Source organism: Zonotrichia leucophrys, chromosome 8 (genome assembly GCF_028769735.1).
Source record: "Zonotrichia leucophrys gambelii isolate GWCS_2022_RI chromosome 8, RI_Zleu_2.0, whole genome shotgun sequence".
Lineage (NCBI taxonomy): Eukaryota > Metazoa > Chordata > Aves > Passeriformes > Passerellidae > Zonotrichia > Zonotrichia leucophrys.
The window spans coordinates 19,011,566-19,031,010 of record NC_088178.1 but is presented as its reverse complement, the minus strand read 5'-3'; the positions used below and the strand labels follow the sequence as shown (position 1 = coordinate 19,031,010).

Genomic DNA, 19,445 nt, shown 5'->3' with positions numbered 1-19,445 from the left:
GTCTGCAAAGTAGAGAGTCAGAGAGGTAAATCAGAGAGAAAAACCCATGCATACATCTATTTTGTGTTTACTAAGCTGATTTCTCAGCTGTCAGCACACATGATGTGTTAATTCAGGGTATAAAATACATATCAGATGCTGCTGTGTTTTCTTAAAATCCAGATTTCAGCAATGTAGCACCACGTGTGTTTACTCTGCCTCTTCCTTGAGATCATAGAGTTTCTCATGATGAGGTCTTTCCATTTTGAAATGTTGGTTTTACAATAAATCTCCTATGATGATTCAGACACAGCTTTCACATGCCATATTCTCTATAATAAAACTATATTTTTTTAGCCATTTGGTATTTTCTTTGCTTAAAAAAATAACTATCAGAAAATATTCCAACTCTTATCAAATTTATGGAAGAATGCTTTACCAGATTTGAATCTTGAAAGACTCATTTCATTTATCACCATTCCAGAATATCAAATTTATATAGTATTTCCTAACACTTCTCTCTGATTTGATGTACCTGTGTGCATGGATTATGGGAAATAAATTGAACTTACATTCCTTTCTCAGGTACACTTGAGTTTCACATGAAGAGACTAAAATTATTACACATGTAACTTTGTGCTGTTTATTTACCTTTGCAGAATGAGAGCAATAGGATATAAGAGCAGTAGCCATGTTGTTTTGCTTTATACACCATTAAATGTGGTATTCTGCAGGTAATATAACTTTATGGACAAAGTCAGCATCTTGAATGTCTGAAAATAGTCAAACTATTATCAACATCACAGAAATTGTTATTATTTCTTTCCAAAGTATTTGGAAAATCTCTTGAAGATTATGAGATAATTTTAGGCAAATTGTATCTTTTTTTCCACATGAGAAATATTGCAAATCAGTGCATCACAGTTTTCAGGTGCATTTTATTGCTTATGTATGTAAACTGAATGGATTGTACTATTAAATTTTTATAAGCATTCTCTACTTATGAAGAATATATTACTGTCATCTATACATGTGCTTTTAATTCAGTTTTTAGTCAGCTGTACTACTTTTGTCTTAATAACATCCAAGTGATACAGAACACAGTGACTGAACAACATCTTGGGTTTTGCATAATGATAATTAGGTGAGAACCCAGTGTCTTGGAAAATTGATCTTTTCATACCTGTATGAGTGTGTTTTAAGTAGAAGGCTTTTATGTGAATTTTATAGTTGTGCTTGGAAACAATTATGAAAGCTCTGTTGACTTTTTCCAAGGAAGTAAGATTTGGCTCTCTATTCACACATAAGCAGAAGATTATTCCCTGCATGGAAACCACTGAGGTTTCTGTTAAGGATGCATTTGAAGGCTCAGCAGTAACCCCAGGCACAGCTTACCTTGACAAAGGTCTGTGAGTGCCAGGAGGAGGGTGAAGCTGCAAACACTGAGTGTCTGATGCTCTCCTGTGCTCTTCCCCTCTGGGCAGCTTTGGCTGCTGAGTTCCTGCCCTCACCCTGGTGAGCAGAAGCTCAGAGTTAGAAGAGGGCCCTGCTGGAGGTGTGAGCACCCGCTGAGAGCCAGGCTGGAGTATCTTCTGTGGCTTGGTGGGCATGGAAGGACTGTGGCTTTGTTTCCTAAAGGAATCTGGCACTTCAGTTTGCATCAGAGCAGTCACAATAAAGAACCATGAGACATGTTGAACTTTGATACATGCTGATGTACTGGTAGAGTACAAGATTTGGGGAGATATTTTTAAAATACCCTGACCTGAAATGCATTTTCATGCTGAAGTCACTAACAGCTTTGGTTTCATGTGGTTAGATAAGATGCCTCCAGCTCCCCCAGATATTTGTGTTACTGGAGAATGTAAACACATACTGCAACAGCAGATCCACACTGTGGGTACCCTGCTCCAATATTGGCTTGCTTTTTTAACTTGTGGCTGTAGGACCCAGTCATAAGAAGGGGGCACCTGAAGGCTGGGATTGTTTTCTTTTTATAAATATGGCATGATGTAAAATTCGCTGTTTTCTGGGTGCATCCTCTTAAGACTTCATGTAATGCTTTAGCAGCTACTTGGTAGAAGTGATGATCAGCACTCTCAGAGTTATCACTATTTATAAAGGTAAATAAAGCTGCTTTTGGATGTTTCAGCAAGGGGTGACAAACCACTGTGCCACTTGTGACTAGCTGGAAGACTGTGGCACACTCTCATGGAACTGAACTGATTCATGCTGCTGTCTGAGCTGGATTATTGTAATTCCTTTCACTGGACAGGAAGCCACATGTAGAAGGGCTCTGAGCACACAACGTGGGCTGGCAGAACACTGGGCCCCTGCTGCTCTGAGGGTGCCATGACTTTTCATAAGTGGTTCCTTTGCAAGGTTTTTTCCTCTTCAGACTTTATAAGTTTCTACTTTCTCATCTTGCTTTTCTGCTTGTGATGTTTTAACTGCATTGATTTTCCACTGAAGTGGGAGGGCTGGGCAGAATAGGGAACCATAACTTTAATGGTGGTACTTGGAACTAAAAATCTGTAACTCCCAGTGAGTTCTTTAGTAGTGGGTAAGTGCTTTCCTTTTTTAAATGTGTCAGCTAAGTGCCAAACTCACTTGTGAACTCCTGCCATGTTTCATTCAGGGTTGGCAGGAAGATAACATGGAAACGGTTTTCAGAGTTTTAAAACGTTACGGGAAGGTGAATGCTTCCCAGTTGAATACTAAAAAGCTGATTTCTGTGCAGTTATGAAGGTCAGATTTTGCTCTGAGAGTTTAGGGGGTTAGCTTTGTGCTCTGTATTATCGTGAAAATGTACCAGAACAAAGACAAATAATTATTCTGGATTTGTATTTGTAAATAGATGTGAAAATAGCTTGGTTCTGGTCTCTTTTTTAAATCTTGTTTAATTTTAAATAGATAGTTGTTTGCAAAACCTTATAAAGCTAGGAGTAATTTCACAAGCTTTAGCAGTCCCCCATACTTTTCCATGTTTTTAACACTGTAGTATAATTTAGGGACCATAGATACATTTTAAGGCACTACAATCAAGAGCCATGATTGTAACATCTGACACTCTACTTCATCCTCTTTACAAATAGAAGTGAACCCAAAATAACTCCTTGGCTCCTCAAATAGGTGAAGTGTATTTGAAGCTCACATACTTGCTGGAACTCCCCTCCAGAAGTTATTAGAGTCCATAAGAAGCAGGGATGAGGGTGTGAGCAGTTGCAGGCGCTGGTGGGTGGGTTCCTCTTGCAGCTGTTCATTCCAGGAGTCTCTTTGTGCCACTGTCTCTTTTTTTCATGTTCTTGTGTCTAAGAATGTTCTGCTGGTACTTGCTTGGTATGTACTCCAGCTGTAAGTTAATTTTCACCCTAGTGAAATGCCATGGTGAATTTTCATAAGAGCGTGCTCCCTTCACAGCCTGGGTATTGATAAGCACCTGCTTGGCTAAGGAGGTTTTAGGGTATTAGGGTGGTGCTGGCCTGAACGTCAGAAATAGCTGACAAGGCTGTTTGGTTTTCTTTAGGGAGGCTGTGCTTTGTGTGCACATATCACTTGCCAAAGGTATTATTTCACTCAGCATTTCCAGCCTTATTTTTAATCTTTTTCTTCCTCATAAAATGCAAATTTTGTGTCTTTTTCTGTAGCAGTGAGGTTTTTTTTGAGTGAAAACACAGATACTCCATATTCAACTGATTAACATGTTAAAAGCATACTGGCTTGATGATAGTTTTAGGCCATATTAGAAAACTTGGAAGTATGACTTTTTCAACAAAGATAGGTTAAGTAAAAATTTTATTAACTCTAGAGCTTCATATAGTCTTTAACAGGCTGAATGCAAGATCTATGGAAGAACCCCTGATTCTGTGTTGTTCTGGGCTGTGATTCCTTCATTTACACCAATTATTTTTTTAACATATGTGGAATACATTTTAGTTAAACAGCATTATTCCCATATCTATGTAATCAACCACATAACCCACAGTTAAACTATTTAGAATCAGTCTGGGAATATGTTCTTGTTATTGAGCTATAAACTCACATATAACAGTAAAAGCAGCTTAGGCAAAAGGAGAGGTTGAAAAAAGGAGAGCCAAAAAATCTGCAGCCGGTCTAGAATGCTTGTACTATCCTGGGTTTAACAGTATTATTGCAAGTTCAGCAAACTCTGAACTTTCACTTTTGTGAAAAAGTGATATTAGAAAGTCATCTAATGTAATATTAGAAGAGAATTAATGCAAATAGCGAGTTAGAAATAAGAAAGAAACATCATGTTACGCATCTATTCTAAGCAGACCTCAAACTAGTGCTTTACAAACCACAGTTTGCTTTTCTGTTCCAGCATTTCACATTTCAGAATGTGATTGTTTCTCGACCAACTTTTAAGCTCCAGTACTTTTCCTCTTGGTTTTAAGAGGTCAAAAGGTAGAAATAGTAAGAATGAGCTGAAAAAAATCCGACTGCATATGAATAGTGGTGAAGTCGTGATTGCAATTTGCCTAACTCGCTCTAGTAAAATCTTTGTCCAAACTCTGAATCATTTTTTCCCTCAGTGAATATTCCCAAAGACAGATATTTGTTCTGTGCAGTTTTTGAGCTGTCATTCCAAGTCCATAACTAATAAAACCATAACAACCACCAAAGTAATAGTTAAGTAATGTGGCTTTGTAGCATTTCAAGTGATGAGTAAACCATCCCAGTAAATTGGCATTTGGCCACTCCACTGTGTAACGGAGTTTTTAGTGAAGTATTGCCTTAGCAACAAGCCTGGATGACATTGGGTAGCTGGTTGCTGCTGACTCTTGGAGATAAAACAGGCTTTTAGGAACACATGTGTAATGTCTGAAGGTAAAGTAACCCAAAATAAATGTATCTGCTCTACTGGGAATGTAGGATGGGTCACATCAAGCCAAAGTCTGACTTCCTGACTTACGAATTTAATCCTTCTGTGAAAGTGTTTCTGTATGGTGAAAATGAAACCATCCCAGAAGTGCAAGAGTTGAAATCTGAGACTAAAGTAAAGCAGAACTGAGAGAAGCTGTATTGCAGAAGATTTTAAGAAAAAATAACAGTTATTTTAAAGGCTTTAAGAATTCTTGTACTGTAGGAAATACTTCTGGATGTGCTATTTCAGTGATGAAGCTTGTTGAGGAAAGAGGATGCAGTGAAGATTAAAAGCTTCATTTGCTCTCCAGAAGAACCTGCAAGTGAAAAAAGGCATGAAAAGTAGAAAGTTAAGCAAATGTTAAAAAATTCAAGTAAAGTTAAGCAAATTCAAGTAAAACTAAAATGTGGTGGTGTTTTTTTTATTAATAAACTTTTATTTAGAAAAATAAAAGTGGTGGCTAGGACATGGAGCAGTTTGTTACATAACACAGCCAAGTCAAAAACTTGACTGAGGATGTAGATCAATGTAGCAAAGTAATATCATAAGATAAGGAGATCATCAGTAGTCTATAAAAGAAAGGCCAAAGCCTTGGCCAAGTCTTTTTGTCTTCTTCCACTTCATTCTGGATATTTGAAAATCCGCTTTAAAGGCAGAAAAACAGAGTCACATTTATATTAGTGGGTCATAAAAGAATTTACTCTTACAGTAGTATAATGTTGTGCCTTCCAAATGAAATACTGTGTTAAAGTACACATGAAACACATTTTCAAGATGTAAATGGAATTTTCTGATTGTCTAATAAGCTTTTTTTTTTTAATTTTAAAGATAAAAATACAGACATTACTGTAAAGGATAATGGGGATGATTTCTGCCTTCGAGATACGTTAAGCATTGCATCCACGGATTCCTTTGTTTCCACAGCTGAGGTAAGACTCTTAAAGATTGCTTTTTTAAAGATTTATTGATCTATTTCAACAGTGAACAGAAGAATCCTTATTTTTTGCTAATCGTTGTAAGCAAAAATATATTTCTCTTGTGGGGGAAAATAGAGCATTTACAGGCTTCATTGGACCCAGTTGTTTTGGGTTTACTTTTGTGTACTGGCATAATGCATCCCCAACTCCTCCTAAACAGAAGTTGCTTTTGAAAAATAGATCACATTTTCATGAGTGAAGAAGCAGTCAGTTGAGGCTATAGTAGTTCCTTTCACCATTATTTATATTTTTCTGTTCTTTTTTCCTATTGCTTTACCGTACTATAAAGAAGTATGAAGAAGGCTTTGTGTAGTTTAGACCTGGAGGAGGGTTTTTTTTTGGGAGGAAATTATAAACAGTTGACAGCTACCTATTTCCATGCACAATATGAGGGCAGCAGGCTGAGCTGTTGCTCTGTTGTTGCACCAGGATGAAATGACTTAGCAGGAGCCAGAGGTGTGAGGCTGAGCTGGGGGAGCTTGTGTGGCCCTGTGGGTGTGCAGGGACCCCCCAGCTCCCTGCAGCCACCACGGGAAGGGACCTGGGCTGGCAGTGACAGTCCCTGGAGGTGCAGTGGGGCTGCAGGGACCCTCCTGACCGGCCGCACTGGGAGGCTCCCTTGGCAACGTAAAGTGCCTGATCCAACTCACTGTAATCCTGTGCGATGAGAGCACAAAGGACACATGGTCATCTCTGCGTTACAGCCTGTTAGCTGGAGTCTGCTACAGCTCCCTTGAGGTGTTTGAGAGAGACTCATGAGCAGTGACACACTTAGTTGAATGAGGAATATCTCCTTCTGTAGTATCTGAGGAGCTGAAGTGATCTTGAATAGCACTGTTCTCCAAAAACCAGGAGAGGCCTCAAAGGATCCATTTTGTGATAGATATTGCTCTCATGTACACACCACAACTAAGCTACTGAAGTCAGTTGCAAAAAGAAAGAATTGCACACACATTCTTTGCAGTTGTTTTGACTGTCTCTTATGGGGTTTGTTTTTCCATAACACAGTTACCTTGATTTAGTAATTCACATTAAATAGTGATTTCCTTGATTTAGTAACTCACATTAAGTTGTGGTGCCCAGCATTCCTAACAAGGACTGTATCCATAGAGACTGGTTTCTCTTTGCTGTAATTTGGACACCACCACAATTCAAGCTTGCTTCAGCTCTACCAGCTCATGAGAGGAGCTGTAAACCATTATGGTTTGTACATTTTGTACCTGGTTTGTTTTTGGGGGATTTTTTCACATGAACTTTCATAATGCTTTTGCAAGTATGTGAGGGTGGGAACAACCCCTTATGCTCATTTGAGCTGCTTGGCTTTAAGGAAAGGCAAAACCAACCAATCAACCAAGCAAACAGAAACCCCAGGATGTATCAGTGGAATCATCATCCTCTCCTGAAGCTATATTGTCCCAGTGTCTGCAAAAAACCATTGGAATCAAAATTGGACATGTAATTGTCTTTAAGTATTCTGAAAATATTCTCCACATTTTGATACATCAAAGCCACTTCTGTCAACTTGTTCTTCCAGGATAAAGTTATGAAGATTCTCTCATCCTTTCCAGTTGTTCTAGCCTTTGCCAATAGAACAAATTCTCTTTTCTCAGATTTTATTGAAGAATCAAGTGAAGTTCTTAGGTGACAGAAGTCCTGAAGATTAATAGAACATGAACAACTTGCAGTTTGGTGTTTGAGCCAGAGCACCATCAATGTTCTGGGTTAAGTGGGAGCCACTAGGCCTAAACTAGAGGGATTTGTGGCTACAGGGCATCATTGTGTGGTGCAGGGAGGATAAAGCTGTGAATTGGTGTTCTGGTACAAAACCACTGCTACCTTGATTTATTATTTTGTCCATCCTCAGGAGGGTGTGTGGTGGGGAAATGCTTCACATTATGGCAATGAGAAGGAGCAGTAACAACTTCCCAGTGTATTCAGCTGTTAGCAGAGAACAGTAATTGCTTTGATTTAACAGGATTACAATTGACATACCAAATTCTTTTATTCTAGACATGATGACAAGTAGCTTCCTCTTGCTTATCTACTTCTTAATTTTTTTTTCTTGCACTAGGGAAACAGTGGAATGTTTTAATTTAGGCTAAGTGGTCTGGGGCTTTTCCAGCTTTGGATTTGTCTCACCTAAGGGCCAAATAAGGCAGTTCCTTCATCATAAGCTCCCTGATTGCAGTTACAATAGCAGTAACTGTCCTAAACTCCATGTCTTGATTGAAATGTTTAGCAACATTTTTAAATCTGAAATTCATAGGTGTGATTATGCCCTACTGGAATTAATAATTTCACCTTCCAGGAAATTAGAACGTGGCACCATTTTTTGTGGCCTCATCATGCTGCAAGCTCTGTGTTGACAGTTCCTTGGCTTCCTTCTACACTGTACCCTGTCCCAAGGAGCAGGACTAAGTATTTTGTGTGACTCTGATTTTGGAGGCTGGAAACTGTGTTCATGTTTCAGCGCTGACACAGTCAGTCAGATTTAGCTCCCTGCCCGCAGGAGAGAGAACATTCATAGAACAAGACACAGATAGATGCTTGAATGGAAATTGATAGGGATACTGCTCAGGAGGCAACAGGAATGTCGTGCTGTTATGTTAGAACAAAATATAGGAAAGAGCTGTACAAAACTGGGACAGTTTGGCAGGGTTTGCATCACGTGCCCTTTTGATGAGCTCTACAGGATAGCAGGAGGGTGAGCCAAAACTTATCTGGCTGTGGCTGCTGGTCAAGAGGGTGCTGAGGATCACTCATTTGATGACTTCTCATACACAGTTGTGCCTGTCTGGCAGCTACAATATACACAGGTGCCTGAATCTTTTTTAAAGAACATTTAGACACAGTTGCCATCCCCATGACCAGACAGGCTTCTAGTCTTAAACACACTTAGGCTCTAGAAGCATTGCAGAATGGGTGGTAAGCACAACTATTGCCCTAATTAAGTTATTGATACTCCTGCTGTGATAAATAGTGGTATTTTCTTCCCCATTTGAGCCTGGCTGCCTTCAGCTTGTTGATGAGGGTTAGTATGCTTTTCATAGTCTTGCTTTCCCATCTACTGTGACCAAAATAGCTGCCACCTTTGGCAACAATGCAGCAGTGAGTGTGCCAATAAAGGCCTCTGCCCTCTCTTTCCTGGCTTCTTTTCCATCTTCCTAACAGAACCTCTTTCCTGCTCTCCCTGTCAGTGAGCTTTGTTGCTGCTTCTTCATTGTCAGTGCACATGCATTTATCATATCTTATTTTTATGTTTTGACTAGTACTGAATCTGTAGGTCTCTTATCAAATAAACTTTGCTTTCCTTAGTCCAAAGCTTGGGAGATTTTTTAGACTTGTGAATAAAGCCTTTGCTGCTTTTTATCAGTAATAACCTTCCTGTTTTCTTCCAGACCTTAGGTGGAACACCCTGCTTCATCATTTCAATTTATTAAAATGCCATCTCAAAGGTTTTAGTTACTAATCACCATCACATCTTCCAACTCCCCAGATATGCTTCACTTTCATCCTGCAGCTACTTACATTTTTTGAGGAAATCTTTTCTCTGAATGTCTTTATATTTTAAAGAGATTATCATCAGCTTTTTTAATATAGGGTAAACATAATTTCTCAGAATGTAAGGAATGCTGAATGTGCCAGTTAAGTGACCTCTCTATTAGGGGGAGCAAGCAAGAATTCCTGAAAGGTCTAGCATTGTTTATTTTTGTTACATTCACGTAGGTGGTTATTTTAGTAGTCAACAAGGTCTTGATGCACAGCTGAGAATTTTTTCTATTTATTAAGAAACAACTTGTGAGGGGCAAATGAGAGTACTGAGCCTGTTCCTTAAACCAAAGCAGTCAGAGCATCTCAGACCTAAAAATGATTGCAAGTGGCAAAGGTTGGATGCTTTAGAGCAATGTTTTCAGCATCTCCTTACTGCAGATACAGCCCTAAAGCTGAACTGTCCAGAGAAATCTGATTAGCATCTGAACAATGTCCATGTTGTAATCTTCAGAGGCTGCTCTGCAGCACACAGGCTCAGTTAGACACAAGTTAGAACTACAAGCTTTGGAGTTTTGAAGAATGTGTTATTTTAATGTAATGATCTTAGGGCAGGCCATCAGAAATATCCTTTTGGTGGTCATCAACAGGTCTCTCCTGCTTGAGCCTTGAATGGATACAAGTAAAGCCTTACAAGATGAGATTGCTGCTATAGTGTCAATCATCTTCTATCTCTTCTTTGTCTGCATTTTTATTTTCTTCTCCCTGACACTGAGGAAGTAGCAGACACTTAGGGGCTGGCACATCCACTCCACCATCCCCAGCCTCTGTGTTCCTGGCTGCTGCCAGCACTGGGGGTAGCTGTGACACAGCTCCTTGTCATCCCTGGAGGGCTGTGACGAGCCTCAAAGTGGCAGAGGCTGTGTGTGCACAGAGGTGGCCACTGCAGAACGGCAGGAAGGGACTCTGGGAGCTTTCAGGTGTCCAGCTTGCCTGTGATGCCAAGGTGTTGGATGCTGGAGCTTTCTGGGAACTTGCGGTTAGCACCAAAGCCCTGGTGAGGAGAGTTATGTGGTGCTTAGGGGTACACAGTGAGGTAAAATCAGGTACCTCAATAAATATCATGAGCACATGCCAATTGATATAAGGCACTTACAGTGAGCCATCTAACTGAAAACCAACCCTTCTGCCCACCTTATCCTCAAAGGCAGCAAGTCCTTAGAGACTTGTACAATGAAGAGTTCATTTTCCTTTTGATGCCATCTTGGGAGGTTCTTGTCTAGAAAATGTTGTGTGCTCTGAATCCTGTTAAATATTGAATATAATTTGTGAATTTTCCCAGTAGCTGAACTCTTCTACATTAGAATTGTGGATGTATCTTTACAAATCATCTCTAATGAGTTTTACTTTAAGCAGGATGTTTATATAGGCAAGCATTCACCTTATTTAGTCTCAAAGAATGGCCCCTACTGGGTGCAAGACCATTTAAAGCATAATAATCTGTGTTACACCTCTATATTGTTTCATCTATGTACTTTATATGTTTACATATAAAATAGTGATATAGCAATATATTTTTAAATACTAGAAAGCATCAAAAGAAAATCCATAATGACTCCAGGAGCATTAATGGTGCAACTTCAGAGCCTGTCTGGAATCACCTTTTCTAGTTAAACATTTAGTTTCTGGTTTACTGTTTGTTTGCTTTTTCTCCCCTTCACTTTTTGTATGCCAAGAGAAGTCAGTGGTAGAGGAATTTGCTCCCCCTTTCCAAATATTATTTGTTGGAATTAATCTGTAATTCAAATAATCTTCTCAGGGGAGGAAGTTAGACCTTTCTCTCTTGATATTTTATTTCAACTGTTAGCCTGAGAGGAATTGTTGTTTTCTTTAAAAAAAAAAGCTAAATATCATCAAGGGCCTCACCCAATTCCCATGTATCAGTCCCTGTGCTAATCTGTGACCCCAAAGGCCAGAAACACAGAAACCTAGAAACATTGTTTTTTTCAATATCCATGCAGGATATTTAAAAAAAAAAAAGCTAGAATTAATTTTCTGGTCATTGACTAAACTGAATGATGTGTAAACATCAGATTTTTTTATTATTATTAATAATGTAATGTTATCTTTATAGTGAAATTGTAGCTAGACATTGTTTTGTGGATTGAACACGATACCCTGTAAACAGGAGTTCTCTGTATTATTTATGTGCTTTGATTTATGGATCTGTTTGTTTTCTTTCTTTAAAAATATCTACAAGTTCATGTTTATTTCTATGTTAACCATAGAATTAACACTGACAATAATGAAAGCCATTTAGGGAGCCTGTAGTATAAAACACTGAATATTCATGTTTTATACAGTATGTTTGGTAACTGGGAGACTTATTTACCAGTGAAACTAGAACAGGGGTGGAAGGATGTTACTATTTCCAGCTTCCTAAGGAATTGTGTGGTGCAATCATTCTGTACTTTGTGTCCTGGCAATTATTTTCTTTTAACAGCTTTGAGACCCATTAGGGTATAATTTATTTTAACTAGACAATTCAAAAACTTAACTATGCAAATGAAATACAGAAGTAAGCTGCCTTTATTTTATTAATTAAAAACTTTTGAAGCTTGAAACTGTAGCTTTCAGATTTTAGGAGTCCCAAAGTTAAGTCTTATGACCTGGTGTATCTGTTCTGTTCACTTGTTAATTGTTACCCCTGTGTTTAAAGCAGATGCAGAAAAGGATGCATCTTTCATTAGAACATTAGGAAAACTTCTTTAATTTGTTTTATCTTCACAAGAATTATATCAGCAAGCTCTTTAGTGAACTTCCAAAACATGTTGTTTCAGCTTTCAGAGCACAGAGAGATTCGTAGCACGTACGGTCTGGATTCCCTTTGCCACTGCCCCCTGTATGAAGAAGCCATGCACTTAGCAGAAGAGGGCAAAATTTATTCACGGGTGTTAAGGTACTGATTTATGTCTATTTAAGTATTTCCAGGAAAAGCAAGAATTAAAGTTTAATATCCTGTCTAGAAATCACTTTTTAGAAGTTACTTGTACTAGGTATTTTTTCTAGCAATTAGATTTAGATAGATATTCTTGTGCTGCTTTTTTTTAATGGTCTCTGAAAACTTTTCTATTTGCACAGGACTGAAATGTTTGAATGTCTAGGAGACAGTGACTTCCTTGCTAAGCTTCATTGTATTCGACAAGCTTTTCAGGTAAACTGTAAGGGGGGATTTGTCTGTCTTGTGCATGGCATTGAAACTGACTGTTAGTCTTTGTGCAAGCATTTTTATAATGTAATCTGTATTTAAATATTTTCTTGTTGCATTTACATTTTTATCATTCTAAAATGAGATGTATTTGCAGAGGAGTCCAGATTTTATGATTAGCTTTGCAACCTTTGCACCAAGGCTTATTAGGAACTTGTTAACTATACTAAAGGTGATAATTAAAATGGATTGAAATGTTTAAGGTCATTTGGTATAACCCGTGAATGAACCTGTCTATATTTTCTGAACCTTTTTCTAGATAATTCTTTCAGAAACATCAAACAGAATATTTCTTGCTGAAAGTGGAAGAAAAATTTTGTCTGCTTTAATTGTGAAAGCACGAAAGGTAAAATCCTTTTTTTACCAATGATTTATTGTTTATGCAACTTCTACCTGAATTCACTGTCCAGGGGAAATCAACCATATCTCTTTTTACATTTGCTTGATACTCATTGCTTTTACTTTACAGAATCCAAAGAAATTTGAAGATGTCTTTGATGAAATGATATATTTTTTGGAGCAAACAGATCACTGGGATAATACTGAAATGGAACTTGCTGCTAGAGGAGTGAGTTGCATTTCTGAAAAGTGCTTTTACTCTTACTAATGCCATAGGATCTAAAAATAAATTTTTACAGTTCAGAATTGTGGGAAAGGCAACTCTTTATTGTTTATATTGCTGATTTAGAGAAATGACATTCACCAGTTTCGTACCAGAAACTACACTTTTTTTTAAACTTCTCCTTTACTGACAAAGTATTTTTAATGTTCGTTAAAAACAATTGCTAATCTGCATGTTGATACAGCATTACAATATGGTGCATGCTGAAAGAGAAACTAGGTTACTTAGATCATGTTCTCATTTAATATAGGTGAAAAATATGAATTTTTATGATGTTGTCCTGGACTTCATATTAATGGATTCATTTGAAGATTTAGAAAATCCACCAATATCTATACAGAATGTAGTAAATAACCGCTGGTTAAATTCCTCTTTTAAAGAAACTGTAAGTATTCATGTGTAATTATCTTAATTGATCTGTAGTACATTGCAATGTACTGAGTATGTGCCTGAGATCTTCCTCAAAAGAATTTAAAAGATTGTACTATCAGGTTTTTCATAATAGGAATTTAAAAGTTACAAGTTGACCCAAAACAGAGAATGATTGAATGTATTGGAGAAAATACTTCACCTTGTCCTCCCTTTCTCTGAGAGAGTAGAATTTTAGAAGGGAAGTTCCTGTTAGCCACATCTTAGACATCAGGTCCAGGTTTTGGTTCATAGACAGAGATTTAGCAATAAGGGACAAAGGTACAAGGAAACAAAAGTAAATTAATACAGTACAGGTATTCAGCTGTTGATTGCAATTAATGATTTTTCCTGTGTGGCAGTTAATTTGCCAGATAGATGTCATCCCTCTGTTAGAGACACAGGCTAGTGCCATGGTCAGCTGGTACAGAGACTACTGTCATTTCATCCATTTTTATATGTACACTGCAAATTCTCCTCCTTTTTTTGTTTTTCAATTGAAATATTCCCTCTAGAGGAAAAGAATAAAGATAACATGAATATATTGTTGTAGTTTCATGGATACAGTGTGCTTTGTGTGTATTAAACTCTTTGCAGTACTGAGGGGAGTCAGATGAGGATAGTCAGAGGCTGGGAGGGGAAAAAGCCCAGTACTGATGTTGGTATATTGTATTTCACAGTCCATATTTGGACAAAGCTCCATAGCTGAATCTGAAGCTATTGCAAGAATGTTTTTGCTAAAGTGAAAAAGTACATTTCAATGTGTTCACATGCCACTTAATATCGAAAATAGTTACTGATGTCTGAGCACACACTTTAATATACAAGACTGGTCCTCACTTAAACCCAGTGAGTGTTGCTAACTGTGGTAGCTGTAAAATCAGTCAAGGATGCCAAATTACATTTGAATTGAACTTACAAAATGTTGCAAAGATGGATCTGGAATAGCAAATATGAACTACATATAAACTTGTTATTTATATCAGCTGCTGTTTTATGGTTTGAAACTTTGTGTTGTCACAAGATTGAAACTGAAGAAAATACATGTCCCTGAAATGTGGAATATAGAAATACAGTATTCTGCAGATGAGTTCTTTTGAGATGGAAAATTATTTGAGGCTTGCTTTATTTTTTTATTTTTACAATTAGGCTGTGGCTTCAAGTTGTTGGTCAGTACTGAAGCAAAAAAGACAGCAAATGAAGGTAAGCTGCCCCTCAAATTATATGGAACAAAGGTGTTGATCATCTCCTAAAAATTTGAAGTTCTTTTTGTAGTTTTGGCAAAATAAATGAGTGATCAGCCTTTAGACCTGTAGACTTGTTAATTTAGACAAGAGGTTTGTCAGTTGCAGAAGTTCAGCTCCTGGGGCCCTAATACCTATTTTTAGCAAAAAGTCTAACTGAAATGTTTTCCCAAACCTAGTTTAGGTTCTCTTGGTGGTGGTGTCAGTCACTTCTCTGACTTCCTGCCCCTCATGCAGATGTCAGAGTTCTGCACACCAGGGGCATGATTCTTGTATCTCACCTGCTTGTGCTGGGATTGTCAGCCCCAGCTCCCTGCATGACCCCGCAGCCAAATCCCATCCAGTCCTGCCCTGTTCCCTGCCTGAAGCACCAGGTTCCTCACCAGCACCAGGAATTCTGCTGCAGCCTCCCCTCAGCCCCTTTTGCATCCTGACCTCTCTGTGCAGTAGAACTCTGTGCCCCAGCTCCCTACATTTGGGGGATTTTATTAGACCAAGGCGGGAAGTGTTAGGCTTTTAGGAAGACTTAATAGAACTGTATACTAAATTTACTGTGTAACTTTTGTCTACAATTTTTACATCACTAGGTGCCTGATGGATTTTTTGCACATTTCTATGCTATATGTGAACATATCAGCCCTGTTTTGGCTTGGGGCTTTTTGGGCCCTAGAAATTCACTGTATGATCTATGCTGCTTCTTCAAGGTTTGAAACTTCTTTTTAATTACCACTTTTATAATTTTTTAAAATATTTTGGATTAAAATTACTTAAGATTTTATTTATTAGTATACATTTGCATTTTCCTAAGATTAAGGCTAACAGTAAGAAACCATAAGAAGTAAGTGCTTTCATATGAATGTTTTAAGCCTGGAACTGTTTTGCAAAGGCTGTTTTAGCACACTTCTGTCTCAGCACCAAGATAATACATAATTGGATGCTTTTTGGGAACATGTTAAAGAAAGAGCTGTTAGCATTGCATACTTTTTTTTTTCCTTTTTGTAACTGAAAACAAGTTCTTCCTTTTTTTCCCCCACTAGGATCAAGTGCTTTTCTTCCTCAAAGACATTTTTGATTTTGAGAAGGTGAGGTACTCAACCATGGAGAGCCTGGCCGAGGACCTGACGCAGCTGCTGATGCGGCACACGGAGCTGCTGCTGGCCTACCTGGGGGCAGACTCCCTCAGGCACGTTGGGGCCTGTGTCAGTGGCCACAGGCCTGTCCTGACCACGGGGCTCCTGGAAGCAAAAGTACAGTAAGCTTCAATCCCTGGCACGTGGCAGGGAGTGCACACAGATGTGCTCTTTTCCACCCTTTTCTACTGTGGCTGTTACTGAGCAAGCATCTGGGAATGCATCGTGTTGCTAAGTATGGAAAAGGACTCAGGGAGGTTAAATGTACATCTGTGAAAAGAGCTGGGGAGTGTATTACTGTATATACCTAAATTAATTTTGCAGCTCAGCTGTCGCTGTATTTATATTTCATGTATCCCAAAGCTTTTTTCTGTAATATTCGGGTAAAGTTTATTTATGAAATACTGTACTTTTGCACAAATAATTCGTAAGTGAAGCTGATGGAGTTGTTTCCTTTCAAAGCTTATAGTACAAAATGTTCATTGCAGAGTCTCCAAAGCATTAGGTGTCTAGATCTAGAAGGTGTTTTGACTGGGGTGTCTGATTCATGTGACATGTGCAATAAAGGAATCACACGCACAGAACTGAACATGTTGCCCCTGCCCCAGAACTCCATTTGTGTGGGTGTCAGCAGCCATTTTGTACTACAGTGTGATGGAGCAGTGCAGGAAATGCAAGCACCATTTGGGCAGGAGTGACTGCCAGTATGCAATTTTTACTTTATTTTTATTTAAAATATCTAAACATCACTAAGGTGTTTTAAAATACTTCTTTATATTTGAAAAGCTAGCTTCACCAATTAATTTAAAACTTTCTTGTTCTAAAACCATTACTACTCAATATGGTGGTAAATGAACCAATGTTAATCTCAGTTCATATGTAGCATTTCAAAATATATTTTTAATAAGTATGTATTATAAGATTTATTAATAATGAAACAGAATTGAAGGCAGTGTTTTATAATTTAATAATTTGTGTCTTCCTCCCTTCTTCGTGGGAAGTCAGGTGTCTGTTTAAGAGGAGATTTGTGCAATTGTGGCCATCTCTGTGCAGTGTAAAACTGTGGCTCAGGCCATGGAACCCTGAACTTCAGACAGGAGCACAGCACCTTCAGAAGGTATGAGGCACCTTGCAGCAATGGCCTTTCCTGTTCCAGAGGTGATAAATTATGATCTTTGAATTTCTGTCAACTGAAGCAATGCTTCACAGTTAGTTTAGGCTCTAAAACTGCTCTTCCATGCCTTTGCTACACAAAGCCAGCCCACAAGAATCTATCCCATGTCAAGAAATACAGAGTAATTTCAAATATTCAGATACTTGAGAAGCATGTTGTTAAAATCTAGGATATCAAAACAAACTTTGACTAGCAACATTTCAAATTTCACGTCAAACACAACCCAAAAGGATGCTATTCAAAATGAGGGCCTGTGTAATTCACAGATTTCACTGAAGCCAGCATTTTGCTCCTTTGTTGTACTCACTTGATAAATACAAAAAGTGATGAAAATGTGTCATATTACTTGTGTGAAATGCCAACTGATTATAGTTTATTTAACAAAAAAGAGTATACTCTATATGTAATAAACCAGAAATTCCAAATGCTATTCTTGGCCTATTTCCACTGTTTAACTTGCTGAGCTTGGCACCATCCTCCTTGCTGTATTTTTTTTTCTCTGCAATGTGTCTTCAATACAGGCATGTGAAGTTTTTTTCACCCACCTCTCTTAAGTTTTGAGAAGACAAATATGTTTAAGCTATGTGCATTTTGGCAGCTTTTTGCAAGTTATGAAAGAAATTATATTTAACAATAAGGGTGTCTTGCTGGATTCAGAATCGATAGGAATAGCTGGAAATAGAAGGAACAGAGTAAGTGTTCTGCATATTCTACAGCAAATGTATGACCTGTAGCTAACAGAGCAAAGTGTCTGCTGTGATTTGTCTGGTCTAATTAATTTGTATGAAGAAAATTATACCTTAACATATATCACAAAGAAACAGAAATGCACTTCTTCACGGAATTAGAGGTATATTGAGATTTTCATATTATTTACAAAAAGCTCTTGAAGAAACGGAGTTGCAGATGAGATTATAAATGTTTCCAGACACTTGGAAAAAAATTAAACCTGGAAACTTGGTCTTCTGTCAAAAACAAAAGGATTGTTTTAAACAGAAGAATAAGAAAGGTCTAATCAAACACCATACTATTTAGAAAATGGGGAGAATTTCATAATATCTGACTTCAGCATTTGTGTCCCTTTCAAACTGGAGCACTTCTGTACACTCACAGAGCTCAAAAGTCCACAGAGTTGGACTGGAAATTGAACCAATGTATTTCCCATACAAAATAAGAAATACAGGATCTGGTTGTTGTAAGATGCCACCAACAAAGACTTGATTGAAAAACGGTAAAGAAACCAAAAAAAGAAGGGGATAGAGAAACAGTGAAATGTCCAGGCACAGGGGCTTTTGGTCTCCTCTGAGTCTTTTTCAATCTTTTTCTAAAAGATCTATTCTGAGTGTGTAACTTGCTCCAGAGAGATGCCAGCTGCAGTGGGGGAAGGCTCTGTCCTTGCAGCACAGAGCTGCAGCCAGCTCTCACAGCCTGCCCCTTGGGCTGGACACAGCACTTGTTGATAACCAGCCCTGCGGCTAAAGAATGCAGAAGTGCACCATCTCTGCAAACACAAGTGCCAGAGCTGCACCACAGCAGTGATAGCATGATGCAGTTCTACTCTAGGTAATTCATGATCAGACTCAGAATTTACTTTATAGTGTCTAAATTTAGGCAGTTTTGAATGATACCTTCGATCCTAATAAGAACAAACTAAATTTAAAAGCCATCCTCTTCTTCCATAACGGTACTCCTAAGATTAGAAATGTTGAATGCATAGGGATTATGAAGAATCAAATATTTATATCATTTGTAATTTAGTTGTAATAATAATTTTACTTTAAATGTGTTCTTAATGATTATTATTCTTCCTTTTTGTAGTTTGGTTTCTGTCAAAGTAAATGTGTCAAATCAAGTGTCAGTAAGAGTATTTGTGACCTTTCTATTGCCTAAATGAACTGCAGCTGTGTATATAAAATAAAATATTTCAGTGAAACAACTGTTGCTCATATAACTGTATCTGAAACTTAAATCTGAACAGTTCTTGAAATCTAATGCAAAATCATTTAATATGGGAGGAATTTTGATACCAGTTAGTCATCCTGAAATTGGAGTTTTCTGCCTGCAATCAACCAAGAGCTACTATTACGAAATTTATTAAATAAATTTAAAAAATATTGTATGGGAGCAGCTTTTGGGTTGTCCAGTTTCATTGTATACAGCTGTTGTGTTGTAACAGCCAAGCTGTTGTCTCTCCACTTAGTTTTAGGAGATCAATTTTTTCAGGCTTATTTCCAAGCCAAACTGCCGTACTGAGTTCCAGTTGTGGATT

General features: G+C 37.9%; 1 protein-coding gene across 1 annotated transcript in view; it reads left to right on the top strand.

The window, feature by feature from the left end:
• Window positions 1-19,300, top strand: part of MIGA1 (mitoguardin 1) — a 34,839-nt gene extending 15,539 nt beyond the window's left edge. The window contains exons 8-16 of the mRNA XM_064719194.1: window positions 5,693-5,793; window positions 12,171-12,289; window positions 12,472-12,544; window positions 12,858-12,944; window positions 13,068-13,166; window positions 13,471-13,605; window positions 14,778-14,831; window positions 15,460-15,576; window positions 15,910-19,300. Of these exons, the coding sequence (XP_064575264.1) occupies window positions 5,693-5,793; window positions 12,171-12,289; window positions 12,472-12,544; window positions 12,858-12,944; window positions 13,068-13,166; window positions 13,471-13,605; window positions 14,778-14,831; window positions 15,460-15,576; window positions 15,910-16,128 (1,004 nt within the window). The 3' untranslated portion in view covers window positions 16,129-19,300. The remainder of the gene's footprint in view (window positions 1-5,692; window positions 5,794-12,170; window positions 12,290-12,471; window positions 12,545-12,857; window positions 12,945-13,067; window positions 13,167-13,470; window positions 13,606-14,777; window positions 14,832-15,459; window positions 15,577-15,909) is intronic.
• The last annotated feature ends 145 nt before the right edge of the window (window positions 19,301-19,445 follow it).